The 15,525-nt window shown below is 36.8% G+C and overlaps 1 protein-coding gene across 2 annotated transcripts in view; it reads left to right on the plus strand.

Moving 5' to 3' along the window:
- LOC102834236 (actin-related protein 3-like) overlaps positions 1 to 15,525 on the plus strand; it is a 75,036-nt gene that overhangs the window by 33,958 nt on the left and 25,553 nt on the right. For both annotated transcript variants that reach the window (XM_006834590.1, XM_006834591.1), the window contains 3 exons: positions 5,651 to 5,761; positions 9,551 to 9,646; positions 11,945 to 12,052. In XM_006834590.1, the coding sequence (XP_006834653.1) occupies positions 5,651 to 5,761; positions 9,551 to 9,646; positions 11,945 to 12,052 (315 nt within the window). The remainder of the gene's footprint in view (positions 1 to 5,650; positions 5,762 to 9,550; positions 9,647 to 11,944; positions 12,053 to 15,525) is intronic.

Below are 15,525 nucleotides of genomic sequence, written 5' to 3' on the forward strand. Positions count from 1 at the left end.
AAATGTTACAACACGAGAAAAGGCCTCAGGCAAATCCTAAGCAGTACACCCCTGAAGTTTGGTTGAGGAGGTGAACCCTGCAAAGTAGACTAAGAAAGCATGGTTATTTACTTAGTCTAGTTTTAGAGGAGAAGTGGTACTGGATTAAATTAGGGTCCTTTGTTAATGGTAGGTGAGGAACAAATGACAATAGGACTATTCATTGAAATTTGGCTGTGATTCTGGGAGAGAGAAAGACAGATGAAGAGTCAAAATGTGGTTAAAGTGATTTCTGTCATTATCTAATAGAATGGAATCTAACAAGAATGCTCAGGAAATGGGGGAAGAAGGTAAAACTTGAGATTGGGAGGATGTTTAAAATCATCTTTGTGGAGTGAAAATAAACTGAGTAGTGAAACAAAGGCTTTCCAGGCAAGGTTACTTGCGAATCATGATTGTGAACATATTTATGCATGTGTCTTCAGTACAATCAGCATTCTGGATACAGGTAAGTTTAGGATAGGGTCATAGAGGGTTGGGTCTTAGCATATGGAATGACAAAATAAAATGTGAACAGTCAAAAGTGTGTTTTATAAAATTTCAGTTGTGTAGGGGGTGATGGTTAGAAAATAATTGAAGTAGCCGATGGGCTGGATGGTTAACTGATTACAAAGAGACAAAAAAAGGTATTGTGGGGGGATGGTAGATTGAATTTACTAGAAAGAGAAGTTGTATGAAATCATACAGTGGTATGCCTTCATTTCAGAGACTTGGACATGTTATGATAATATCTAAACTGTGGCCAAAATTGAAAATAGAAATGATTCAAGGTGGTGAAGTTCCTTGCCACTGATTCTGCCCTGTCTTACACACAATTTCAAGTCTTCCCAAATGCTACCAACTAACTAGTGGGCTGAGGAACGTTGCAGAAGATGGAGGGAGGTCATCTCTGGTGCTCATCGAGATGGTGGCATAGGTTTTGTGACAGGGAGAAGGAGCTGAGGATGGGTCCTGATGGCACGAAGTTGGGGCTGAGAAGGAACACTAAGGAGGATGGGACTAGACAAGTATAGTAGTGGGGTCTGGATCCAGGCCCTGCTGTCTTACTGCTGTGGATCTGTGCTCGTGCTGTGTCCCAGCTAGTGTGCCTGCTCCTGCCTTCTTGTTCCTGCGTGGCGGCCTTCCCTCGCACCCTTGAACCTTCCAGCTATTCCCAGTGAGATGGATTTGTTTCTTTATTAAAGTGGTTATCTAGATGCACTGAAGATCTAAACTTCTCAGTTGGTAATTTGACTTAAGTCAGATTTAGATTTCAGTATCACAGAATGATATTTTGTCAGGTCCTGTGGATGGAAGAGAAAAAACAGTCAGGCAGAAGACACTGCAAGAAGTGATAAAACTGAGAAGATGATTCTGGGTCATATTGTGAGGTGTCTTTTAAGTAAATTGTAAATGTAGTTTAGCTTGGGTTTTTGGAAGCTCGCTTCCTTTCTTCAGGTATTGAAATGCATTAAAAGAAATGCTGAGGTTATGCATTATTTGTTCTGTTTATTTCCGAATAAGACTGTTGTACTGTCTTTTCTGTATGCTAGTGATTCTTAATCCTGGTCACTCTTGAAATTAAAAAATTAATAACTGTTGAAGCTTTCCCTTCAGAGACTCTCACTTAGTAGTTCTTGTTTGGACCCAGGAATCTGGATTGTTGAACTACTCCCGAGATGACTTTAAAGCCCATCTAGAATTGAAAACTTTCAAGCTACTGTGCTTCTTGACTTGACACTATACAACAACAACAATGGATTTGATTGAAAAGGATCCCTGGTTGTGTAGTGGATTACAAACTGGACTACTAATCACAGAATCAGAGTTTGTTTGAATCTACCAGTTGCTTTGTGGAAGAAAGATGAGGCTTTCTGACTCTCATAAAGATTTACATCCTTGGAAACACTATCCAGGGTTGCTTTGAGTCAGAACTGACTCGATGCACACAACCACCACCAACAACCCAAGCAAGGAGGCTTCTCTCAGTTTTTAGTCCTATCTTCTGTCATCAGCCTTTTAGTTGCCTGATTTCCTACTTGTAAAAGTACTGGGTCTTTGTTAAACCTGATTGTCTGTTTCTTGCTTATTTTTTAGAACTCTTCTTTGGCTTTTACAGGATTCCTTTGTTAATTCTCTTCCTAACATGGACCATTCTTATTGTGTATTTATTTTCTGTTGTCACTCACTCTTCCTTTGCCCACTACTCAAATGTTCTCTTTTACTCCTTAATTACAGACTCATTAGGTGAGCTTATCCACTCATTTGTCTACAACCACAGCCTGTTGTTGTTGTTGTTAAGTGCCGTTGAGTCGGTTGCGACCCTGTACAGGGTTCCGAGGGTGTAAATCCTTACGGGAGTAGAAAGCCTCATCTTTCTCCCGCAGAGCGGCTGGTAGTTTCGAACCGCTGACCTTAAGGTTCGCAGTCCGATTCGTAACCACTACGCTACCAGATGTCCTTATTTATAATTTTTTAAACAGATCTCTTTCTACCTACTCTCAGGTTTTGGATTTTAATATATGCAAAACAGAATCCGTTATATATGCCCTACCTCTCCTTAACCTAAGACAAGACACAGCATAACACAACTTTTAGTGGCACCCTGTCGTCTTAGCCTCAGAGCTAAAACTCTATTGATACTTTTCACTTTTTTTCCCCTTCAATCTTGTTGTCTGAAAAATCTTGAATAATCTGGTCTATCAGTTTCTTCCACCCACTTATAATCATCATCTTGTTGTTAAGTGCCGTCAAGTCAGTTCTGACCCATAGCTACCCTGTATAGGGTTTCCAAGGAGCAGCTGGTGAGCTTGAACCACCGACCTGCTGTTCAAGCCAACTTTGCAGTCTGCGCATTAACCCACAGCGCCACACCAGGACTCCGTAATCATCATTATGCTGGTGGTGGTGTGCCGTGGATATGGTTCCGACTCATAGTGACCCTATACAGAGTTTCCGAGACTGTAAAGCTTTATGGGAGCAGAAAGCTTCATCTTTCTCCCACGGAACAGCTGGTAGTTTTGAACTGCTGACCTTAAGGTTCACAGCCCGATTCGTAACCACTACGCTACCAGAGGTCCTTAATCATCATTATAGTCAACCTAAAAATGATAACCGTTCATCATTCCCTGCTTAAAATGCCGGAATTCTTTACAGCATGAAACCTAAATGAAATGTAAATACGCTTTTTGATAATCCAGCCTCCTCATTTTAGAACTGGTATAATTCTTTGCAGCCATTCCCATATTCCTTTTGGGCACATACATTTCTCATTAAACTCTCCATTGTTTGCTGTTGTGTGTTATTGAGTGCTTTTCATTATATGCATCTTTTGCTATACTGTATCTGTATACTACTCCATCCCCCATAAAAGAATATAAAGCAAAACAAAATTGAGGAGGTTCTGTCTGTAGGCTCCAGCTTGGGTATGACCTTGAAGCCTGTTTTTCTCATTTTGTGTAGGAAATTTGTTTTCTGGAAATAATAACTTATATACTATTTGTATTGGTTTTTTTCATTACACGGAGCTTCTTGTGGTCATGGACACAGACCATCTCCATATTCTTAGCACTTTTGCCAATAGATCACAACGTAGGTGCCAGTAATAATTTATGAATAAATGAATAAAACACATAAAACATTTTAAGTTTATAAGCTTCCAGTAATGTATAAAAGGAATGATAAAATATACTTCTTATTTTCTGTAAAACAAATTGGAGAGTAGAAGTAATTTCATGTGTAGAAAACAAAAAAAATTTCCACTAGTCAATTCTGACCTGTAGAGAACCTGTACTGCAGAACAGAAATGCTCCATAGTGTTTCTCCCTTGGAGCAGCTGGTGGTTTTGAACCACTGAGCATTTTAATCACTGTGCCCCCAGGGTTCATTTATAAGTAAAATGCCTTAAAAAATGATTGAGACGCCTAGGGCAAGAAGTGGGTGTTAGTTATTAATAGATAAATGATTTAATTACTTAAATGACTGTAAATGTTTAGTTATTTGTGACTTCTTTCAACTTTAGGTGTTGAATGTGTGCTATTTGACACTATTTTCTTTCATATTCCATGGCTCCCGTACGTTCTCATTCATAGTATCCTTCCTGTCTAAGTAACATGTTCCACAGAGCCAGCTACATATCAAAAGAAGTATCTAACAGTTCTGTTTAGGGAGCTAAGTCTGAAACAATTTAGTAGCCGTTTGCACAAATAAAGATGTTTATAAGGAAATAATTTTTGTTTCATTTTTTAAAATAAACACAATTACTTGCTATCAGGATTTATGCGCCTGTTGGGGGCTGCACAGTTTCTCATACTTGGAGTCAGATTAGACACTGACACCTTTATTTATTTTACATGGAATTTTGGATGTGTGGTTCTTGGCTTTTTACTATGCAGCTGTGGACTGCCCAGCTTCTCAAAGAAATGGTGTTATTAAAAGGATTATTGTGTGATCCAATATTGGAACCTAAGTATCGGGAACTATCAGATCTTGCAGTGTACAACTGATGCCAAGTATCATTGTATTTCTCTGGAAAATTTAAATTTATTTGTATTCCCTTGGAGAGTTTGTTGTTGTACCTAAGAGTGCCTTGGAGCACAGTTTCAGAACATATAGTTTTTAAATGAAATTTTACTTTCTTGATTTATGATCATCCTGGCTAATATTTACAAAATATTTTTTATATAGTAGGCACAAACAAATATTTGTGAATGAGTGAAGAAATTTAAATTCAGTAAGGGGATTATGATTAAAATTTTCATAGATGTAATTTTATTGGGTGCTTCGAATTAATGCACTGGATTGTGAGGTTTGTTTGAACCATAAGGTTGGGGGTTCAAGCTCGCCAGCCGCTCCTCGGAAACCCTATACAGGGTTGTGATGAGTTGGAACTGACTTGACAGCACTTAACAAGTCTGCATATTAAATTATTATCGTTTTAAATATTCAGAAAGTCTGGTACAATAAAATTTTTTATATTTCATAATTCTGTGTGGCCCTGTGGGTTAATGCACCAGATTGCAAAACCGTTTGAACTGCAAAGTCACTAGTTCAAGCTCACTAGTTGCTTCTCATAGACCATATACAGAGTCACTATGGGTTGGAACCTACTTGACGGCACTTCACAACAACAACAACAATCATTTTGATATGTTTCGTTATATTTTTGTAAAACCATCTAGAAATATGCTGCAGTAGTAGTTTTATTCATTTCTGAGTAGTTAAGAAAATCCTATGTTTATCCAATATCTACTTGTTGTTAAGTGCCGTCGAGTTGATTCCAACTCATAGGGACCCTGTACAGGGTTTCCTAGGAGTGGCTGGTGAGTTTGAACTGGCATCCTTGTTATTCAAACCAACCTTGCAGTCCAGTGCTTATCATACAGTGCCACAAGCATGACTCCCTGTTAAGTGCTGTTGCATCAGGTTTGACTTATAGTGACCCAGTATAGCGTTTCCAAGGAGAATCTGGTGGGTTTAAACTGCCAACATTGAGGTAAGCAGTCTAGTGCTTGTCTTACAGCACCACACCAGGACTAATGAGCTATAATATTCCTTGTTTTGTTTTGCAGGGTTTTTTGTTTTTTTTTCCATATTAACATGATTAAATTGTTTTGTTTGTTTGTTTTAATAGTGGCCAATCCGCCATGGTATAGTTGAAGATTGGGACTTGATGGAAAGGTTTATGGAGCAGGTGATCTTTAAATACTTAAGGGCAGAGCCTGAAGACCATTATTTTCTTTTGGTAAGTGCACATTATAATTTACTGAGGAAATGTGTGAAGAAACTTCATGAGAGCAATTTACATCTCATGTATGCCCTATTGAATTTAAAGTATTACTAGGGTTCCAGTTCATGCATGCACAGTTTTATTCCAAACCAGATGTTTTCAGTAGACATGTGTCTTGATCAGTGGATGGCTGCAGACAAGTTCTTTCAGTTATTCACCTGCCTTTTGCGCAATGTTGTTAAATGCTGTTGAGTTGGTTCCAACCCATACATAGCAACCTTGTATAGCATTTTCAAGGAGTGGCTGGTGAGGTTGAACCACTGACCTTGTGGTTCAAATGACTTTGCAGTCCAGCACATTAACCCACAGTGCCACACCAGGACTCCCATTTTTACTTGATAGGGTGCCTTAAAAAAAGGTGCTTGAAAAAACAATTTTGAGACAGAGTTAATAACAGATTTTTAATAAAATTCAAGTGGACATCTGTACAAATCATTGAATCTTTGCAGCAGGCTTACAGGAATGCGGCCCCACACAAAGGATCAGCTTTTAGATAAATCATGTGGTTTAAGGAAGGTCGGGAAGTCCTCAAAAAGGAGCCAAGAGAGAGAAGACTATCAGTGTTGATGAATGAAGAAACTATGACTGATGTCCAGAAAGTGTTGGAAAATGATTATAGACTTACCTATATGTGATAGCTACTGAAGTTGAGATCATACATGGTTTGGCGTTTTGAATTTTTTAAGTAAACAGCAGTAAGCTTTCAGCTTCAATGGGTGCCTAAAGTTTTGTACAAAGTTGAGCTAGCTCAAAGAGAATATCTTGCCACCAGTCTTTTAAGATAGATTGAAGGTAATGAAGATGATATTATGGAGTGAATTATAACCTGGATGAGTCTTGGATTTACCAATACTACCCAGAGAGCACTAACAATAGCTTCCAAGAGGATTTGCTTGGCCAGTTTAATACAAGGCAGAGAGATCAGTTCAGAGGGTATGGCAATTGTATTTTAGGATTCCACTGGTTAATCTTGATAGATTTTGCCAGAGGACACAGGATGATCACAGTGGCTTATTATGAAGAAGATTTAAGAAAATTGAAAACTGTAGGTGAGAAAAAGTCTGGAAATTAGGACCAAGGAATTTTTCTTTTCCATCATGACAATGCACCTGCTTGTTTTTCAAGAGTAGGAAGTACTGTTCTAAGAGAAATTTGTTAGAAAATCTTAGCCTGTCCTCACAACAGTCCTGTAGTCATACAGTTCCCTTCGGACATTTTTTTTTTCCTTACCCAAACTGAAACAGCATTTCAGTGGATTACAATTTGAGCCCTTGAGGATGCAAAACTGCTATACTGACATGATGTAAATTCTTCAGGGATGAATTCAGTGTGTATATATATCTAGGTGGAGAATATGTTGAGAAAGCAATAGCTTCAAATTTTGCTATATTTTGTTTAGTAAAGGTTTCTTTGCTTTTATAGCATTATTTTTATTGGCTGTTATGGGTAAGGTTCCCCTGGTCAGTAGAAGCTATTATTAGTAGTTAAATTTAGGGGGAGTCAGAAGTCATATATTCACTTTTCAACTGTGTTCAAGGATCAGCTGTAGTTGTGTACTCAAGCAACAGAATAAGCAGATAAGACATTTGTTTGAAAATATATAATATTTATGATGAGAGCGCTTTAAAAAACTAGCTTGATTTTTACTTGTTTTTATAATTCTCAGTAAGAAATGAAGTGTTTTATACTTGTATTTTTATTAAAGCAATACATAATCCTGATTACCCAGTGCTGTAAGATTTGTAACAAGAACAGTGCTCTCAATTCTCATCTCTTCTTTTCTCATCTTCAATCATGTGCCACATATATAATTACTTATAATTTTAAAAGATTTTCCCCTAATACTTCTCTCATAAAATTTAAAAAACTTTTTAATAATGTAAATTGGATTTGCAGAGCAGATCAGTTTTCAATTTAACAATATGAGTACATTTTTTTCAAATTGTTGATTTCAATCTCCATTTTCCATTTATCCCCACTTCTTCTCAGTGTTTTCCATTCCCATTTCTCCTTTCCTAACCCTGCCTTCTAAACACAGATGCTACCCTTTTGATCTCAGAAGGTTGGTTATTCTAAAGAATGAGTACCTCCCTAGTGTTATTGTTCACTTTTTAGACATTTATATTGTTTGAACAAGGGGGTGATTTCAGTTCTAGGCTTGAATGCTGATTATGAGCCATAGTCTTTGAGTTTCCACCGGTCTCCATCGAGTTGATTCTGACTCATAGCAACTGTGTAGGACAGAGTAGATCACCCTAAGGTTTCTGAGACTATAAATCTTTATGGAAGCAGATAGCCTTATCTTTTTTCTGTAGAGTGGCTGGTGGGTTCGAACTGCTGACCTTACAGGCAGCAGCCCAGTGCGCAACCCATTGTGCCATCAGGGATCTACCATATTGAACAGGAGTGGTGGTTAAAGGCATCCTTGTCTGGTTCCCAGTTGTAAAAGGAATGTTTTCTTTCAAGTCTCTCTTTTCAGACTAATGTTGACGGTTGTTTTTTTATATGTGACCTTAATTATGCTGAGAAATGTCCCTTCTACTTTGTTGAGCATTTTCATCAGGAATGAGTGTTATATTTTGTCAAATGCCTTTTCTGTGTTTATTGATATGATTATTTGATTCTTTTCATAAATTTTGCTTATATGGTAGATTACGCTGATTGCTTTTCTAATTTTGAACCATCCTTGCATGTCTGATATGACTCCTCTTGGTTATGTTGAATTATATTTAGCAGTGTCATTGCCTGGTTTTGGTGTCAGGATTATGCTTGTTTCATAATATGAATTTGGGAGTATTCTTTCCTTTTCTATATTCGGGAACAGTTCAAGTAGTATTGGTATCAGGCCTTCTAAATTCTAGTGCAGACATCTGGGTCAGGATTTTTCTGTTGTTGAGAGTTTTTGGCTATTAAATATCTTGATGTGGAGAAAAAGGTAGATTAGCTATTAAGGATTTTTAATGTATGGGATAAGTCTACCTAGTTTTTGTCTTTTTATATTATGAATTTTGAATTAAGAAAATGGATTCAATTTGTAATTGTTGTTAAGTGTTGTTGAGTGTGTTCCAACTCATAGGATTTCTGAGGAGTGGCTGGTGAATTTGTAATTAATTGAACTTTTATCATCTTTCACTTTATAATTTCTATTCTTAAAATTTAAGGAATCATATATTAATCCAAGGTCAGCAAGATAATTTTTCTGTATTTCTTCAAGTTTAAAAGCATTCATTGCCTTTCTTATTTAAATATTTAACATATGCCAAAGGATCAAGCTGTTAAATTAGAATTAGAAGAATCAATGACCTGCCTCAGTGTCAAGCTTTAATAATGTGAAGGATGCATGTTATCATGAGGTAGAGGTGAAACATAAAGTTCAGGATTTTGCCAAATCCTTTTTTTTTTTAAATTTTTTATTATGAATTGGGTGATAGTTTTGGTTATCTTTCTTGATTTTCTTTTCTTTGGTTCCTGGGACATTCTGTTGGTGAACTTTCATTATCAATCTTTAATCTATTATGAGTTGTAATATAAGGATTCACTTTTTTGTTGTTGTTGTTAATGTGAATAACCATATTGTTTTCGGCCTATTTGAATTCTCAGTAGTCTTCCTTTGATCACTGTACTGTGTCTTTGTACCTCTAAATGTAATGCCTTTAAATTACATTGTTTTAAATAAATTGCTTCTCATTTAAATTTCCTAAAAGGTTTTCAAAATAATCTGATGTTACATATTCATTTCAATAGACTGAACCTCCACTGAATACTCCAGAAAACAGAGAATATACTGCTGAAATAATGTTTGAGTCATTCAATGTTCCAGGCTTGTACATTGCTGTGCAGGTAAGCAAATATATATTTATTTAAGTTTGATTCTTGTTTAATTTAGTCCTGATATAAGTATTTTTTCTTCTTTTGTTCTGTCAGAGTTTTAAATATAACTTTAAGGCATATCATAATTCTCTCTTTAAATCAATAATTTAGGAACCATATTATGGGAAATGGAGATATTGAGTCAGCAAAATGGAACTTTTAAAGGAAGTAAGTTAATGGTCTTTCAAAGCCTTTCATATGGCACAAAGAAGGGGACTAATATTTATTAAATGCTTTGTGCCAAGAATGTTATATTTATATTAATTTATCCATATGACATGTAATTGTGGCCTTTCCCCCACCATAAATCCAGGTATATTGGTATACTTTTATTTTGTATATATTTTCAATGATAAATCCCTGTAATTTTTTATTCGACTTAAGTTGTATACATATCAGTATGAAACAACTACTCTCATGGGTTAATTATTCTTTATTAACTATAGATGTTTTTATTTTTTTTATAGAGGGGGAAAAACTAAAGTTTTTTTTTTTTTTAATGATGATATGTGATATAGACTGAGGTCTGACTTTTTATTTTCTTGGAAAAATAAATTATAATTGCTAGAAGGACTGTTTTGATTTAGTATTGCAAAAAACTATTTAAAGGTCCATGTAATTCATAAGTTTAATAAACTGCCTTTTGAGTTTTTTATTGTTGGAAATATTTGATAAGTTGTATCAGGATCCTTATAGAAAGGCAAGTATGCTTGGGTTGGAGGTCGTTTTTAACTCTTAGAATCTAAATTCTAAAAAAAAGTGAGATATTGTGGAGAATTCATCTTTGTGAGTTTTTGCTTATGAACATAACAAATGTATGTTTAACAGTGTTGTCAGGAGGAGCTTCTCTGAAAGCCACAGCACTGAGAGCTTTGTTCTGTCTTGATCTCCATGATGTAGTGGCCCTGGTGCTCTTATTATCATCATTTAAGCCTGTTCTGTTGATGGTGTGCTGATACATATCATATACCTGTTCTAATTTGGGATCTTAGCTATTTCCAAAAGACTTTAAACAATGATGGAAAGAGTTGTAAATAAGGGTTTTGGTCTTATTTTAAAAGGAAGGAGACTTTCTCACAGTGAAGTGTAAAGATTAATTTTTGTTCTATTAGTATCCAGTAGCGTAGTGATTATGAATTGGGCTGCATACCGCAAGGTCAGCAGTTCGAAACTACCAGCTGCTCCGCGGGAGAAAGATGAGGCTTTCTGCTCCCGTAAAGATTTACAGCCTTGTAAACCCTGTTCAGGGTTGCTATGAGTCAGAACCGACTCCACGGCACTTAACAACAACAACATTAGTATGTAATTTTTCATTGTAAGGCCTTCAAAAAATATATAGTTCTTTCAGCCTTCATTAATTGTAGTGAGATCTTGTGTTAAAATAGGGTGGCCTAAATATCTTTCTAGGTCCCTTTTAGGTATCATATTGCAAATAAGTAGAATAGAGCCAGTTTTACTCTGTTGAATTATTAGTGATACATCTTACTTGAGGATTAGGTTATAAGAACTCTAAAATTTTTAAAAGAAACTAGCTGTTAATTTCTTACTTTTCCCAAACGTTTTCTGTGGTTGAAGAGCATGTTGTTAAGAGCCTTCAAGTCGTTTTTGAGTCATAGCAAAGAACATGTTACATATTTCTAATTGCATTTAAAAAATTTGAAACTCATTTAATAGGAATGATAACAGTTCAGAACCACCTATGAGTTGAATAATTAGTGTGATTATGTACTTCTTTGACCTGTTGCCCTTACTTTCTGTCTTGTGACAAGTCAGCCCATGTAAACATATATTATGGTTTGCTAGTCTTAGTAGCGTGCTATTTCGTGTTAGTCTTTATTTATTTTTGAGGAAAATGGTTATCACTAAAACATGTAAATTTTGAAAATGGTGATGGTGGTGGTTATGTGTCATGGAATCTGGTCTGACTCATAGGGACCCAGTGTAGGGTTTCTGAGGCTGTAAATCTACAGGAGCAGAAAGCCTCATCTTTCTCCCATAGAACCACTGGTAGTCTTGAACTGTTGACTGTGAGATTAGCAGCCCGACTCGTAATCACGATGGTACCCTAAAATCAGATATAAATCTGTAAGTTTTTCTTAATAAAAATGTAGAATGTGTAGGCAATTTTATAGTGTAATATAAGTAAATTTTGTGTAATTTCTTTCCACAGATAATGTATTTTAAATTGAATAAAGTACTTCAATAATAAGCTGTTCTTATAAATCTATTGTTTATATTATTTGCCTGTCTTATTTCTTTTTGTTCAAGGCTGTTCTTGCCTTAGCTGCATCCTGGACATCTAGACAAGTAGGAGAGCGGACGTTGACTGGGACAGTAATAGACAGCGGAGATGGTGTCACTCATGTCATTCCTGTGGTAAGGATATAGTAACGCTACTGAAGAGAACATCCAATAATAAATCTGAAAAGGCTCAATTACAGAAATTCAAACCACTTTTTAAAAAGTTTAAATTTGATGGAACTTTAAAAAATTTCATGGAAAAATGAAACTGAAAGGTAATGGAATTTTTCCACCAACCTTTCTGAATTCTTTTGTATTATATTTTAGAAAGTTGCTGTAATTTAACCATTTATTTGCATAGCTATATTTTGCTCAATTTATATAAACAAATGGAAAAATGTTTCTTTTGCTATATGTCTGCACTACAATTAGAAAAATAGCATCTTAAACATGGAATTGTGTTTTTTTGGTTTAGGTGTTTGTTTCTATGAATGCAGTGTTTGTCCTTTATCTCACTGCCTTTATGATTTTCTTTGTATTCCTCTTTTATTGGTTTTGAGCAATTTGACTTGACATGCTTCCTCCCCCTCTCCCCCAATTCATGTCCTTCCCATATGCAAAACATATTCCCAAAAGTGTTAAATCAATTTTACATCCAAAACTTCATCTTCTGAATCATCTGAATCAAATAGGGGTGAGACTTTGTGTGTCTTCCATCATGGGGCAAAATTCCTTTCATCTGTGAAATATAGAACCCAATTAGCTGCTTCTAAAGTATAGCAGTGGAACAGGCTCAAGTTTGACATTTCCGTTACAAATGGGAAAATCTGAAAGGAAATAAGGGATAAAGGATGCCAAGCAAGTCCAAAACCCAGCAGAACAAATTATATTAGCTCTCAAGGCTGTTCTCTGAGACCATCTGGGCAATTCTGATTGGTGGCCCCTGGACTCTGGGCAGAGGCCTACCTTCAAGGTCCAGTTGTATGGAAACCTTGCCCTTTCAACTTTGGGTGTGTCTGATGTCTTACTTCACCTGGATGACAATGCTATACCCTCAGCCCTGATAGACTGTTCTCCTGTCCCTTCAGTTTGCTATCCCCTTTCTACAGCTTTGGGTAACAGCTGTATCCTAATGATCTACCTAATTGGCAGCCACACACTCTTGGAACTGAGTTGGGGAACATACAACTTTTTGAAACTCATGGAGACCATGGCTCTATCCTTTGAAACCTACGAGACCTTGACTTCACCCTTTGAAAACTAGTAATTCCTACTTCTCATGCTCCTTTTCTGCAGTTCTACTGATCTTTGAGGTGCTCTAGGTGTGTTCAGATCTTTTCTTGGAGGACAGCAGATGTAGCTACTCTGGCCTGTTTACTGCCTGCAGAATTCCAAAAAACAGATGCTTTTCTTGGTCTTTTCTCTCCTCTTTTGGTTAAATTGCTAAGTTTTCTGTTGTAGTGGTAGTTAGTTATATCCATCGGTCACTGGCCTAATCTCCTTAACAAAAGATTGAGTCACCAAGTCCTTGGTGAGAGTTTTAGTTATGTCCTTAGTTTGTACAATAGAATTTCCTAAATATTTCAGTTCTGATTTTGTTTTACGTATCTCATTTTTAAGTCAGTTTCTTTTTTCCACGTTTTATTGTAAGCAGCAAGGAAAAAACATGCTGCCCCTTTTAAGGTCTTGCTTAAAAACCTCAGCCAAATACCCAAGCTATCACTAAAAATTGTACCTTTTACCAAATATTTGAACATAATTTAGATTAAGTTTTGCCACTGCATAAAACCTTCACCCCCTCTTCATTGTCCAATCACATGTTCATCATTTCAAAGTCTTAAAAAAGCACATTTAATGTCCATAGTTTTAGCAACATTCTGTTGATGGTGTCTTATGTGTTTTCCAAGGTAATAGACTTTTCTCACTTTTTTGTGAGCCTTTACCAGAAATGCTTGTTATTTCAAACTAATCTAGGACCTTATTATGAAGCACATAAAAGTTCCTTCAGATTCTACCCATGGTGAATTGCAAAACCACTTCTCCATTTTGGGTATTTGTTATAGTAACACTCTACCCTGGCACTACATTTGCCATGGTTCTTACCACAAGTAAGTAACTTTAACAATCAAATTTATTTTCTTCCAGTTTAGGAAACTAGAAGTCTGAATTCAGGGTACCAGCTCTTGGGAAGAGCCTTCGCTGCTTGTCAGATCTAGGGAAGGTCTTTGTTTCTTCGCTTTGTGCTCCTCTGTTCCCTGGTGGTGGTCTTCATGTGACCTGGCATCTGTCTTTCCTCTTCTTTGCTTTTTCAGTTTGTTCTTTTTGTATCTCAAAAGAGATTAACCTAAGATGATGATGTTGATGCTTAGTGCCATTGAGTTGGCTTTGACTCATAGCTAGGAGCAGCTGGTGAATTTGAACTGCTGACCTTGTTGTTCATACTGACCTTTCAGTGTAGTGCTTATCCTACAGTGCTACACCCAGATGCTGTCCATTAACATAACAAAACCCATTCCCAGCTTGAATTATGTTCTTGTTATGTGCCATGGAGTCAGTTCCAACTCATAGCGACCCTGTACAGGATTTCCGAGGCTGCAAATCTTTTTAGGGGAGCAGAACACCTCATCTTTCTCCCACAGAACAGCTAGTAGTTTCAAACTGCTGACGTTGCAGTTCATAGCCTGGTACATAACCACTACGCTTACGAGATTGAATTATAACCATGGGTTATATGGTTAGGATTTACAGCACATTTTTTGGTGGGGGTGGGGAGGTGGGAGTCCTGGTGTGGTGCTATGGAATCAGTATTGGACTACTACTACAAGGTCTAGTTCAAACCCACCAGCCACTCCTCAGAAACACTGTATTATATATGCATCAGGGGTAGGGAACCTTTTTTTGCCACAATTTATAACATTATTTGTGGGACTTAACAAAATTATCAACTTAAAAATTAGTCTGCTGCTCTATTTGGTCAAACATTTAGTTTAACTCACCACCAACAACAACAAAAATGTGGTGACTGGAACTCTGGTTGCCTTGGCAGGACCAGACTAAATTATTTTGAGGGCCTTAAACGTTCCCCACCCCTGATGTACACGGTCGCTATTAGTCTGAACTGACACAATGACACTTAAAAACAACAGTTTTGAAGGTGAGGGATACCGTTTAATCTGGAGTCCTGGGCTAGTGCTGTAGGATAAATACTGGACTGAGACTGATATCTACAAGGTCAGTGATTCAAACCCACCTATACAGGGTTGCTGTGAGTTGGAAACAATTTGATGGCACATAGGAACACTAGCCATTTAATTTATAACTTCATCAAAATTCGCTTTCTTTGTTTTTTCTCCTTAGGGTTCACTGAGTTTTTATCTTTGGATTTGCCATTTTTGTCATATCTGGAAAGTTGTCTATTCTTTAAATGGTTTTCTGTCCCTCTTTTATCACTTTTTCTTTGAGGACTCCATTTCCATGTATGTTGTTGTTGTTGTTAAGTGCCATCGAGTCGGATCCGACCCATAGCGACCCTGTACAGGGTTTCCGAGGCTGTAAATCTTTACGGGAGCAGACCGCCTCATCTTTCTCCCGCGGAGCAGCTGGTAGTT

This window comes from Chrysochloris asiatica, unplaced genomic scaffold (assembly GCF_000296735.1).
Source record: "Chrysochloris asiatica unplaced genomic scaffold, ChrAsi1.0 scaffold00012, whole genome shotgun sequence".
In the NCBI taxonomy this organism is placed as follows: Eukaryota; Metazoa; Chordata; class Mammalia; order Afrosoricida; family Chrysochloridae; genus Chrysochloris; species Chrysochloris asiatica.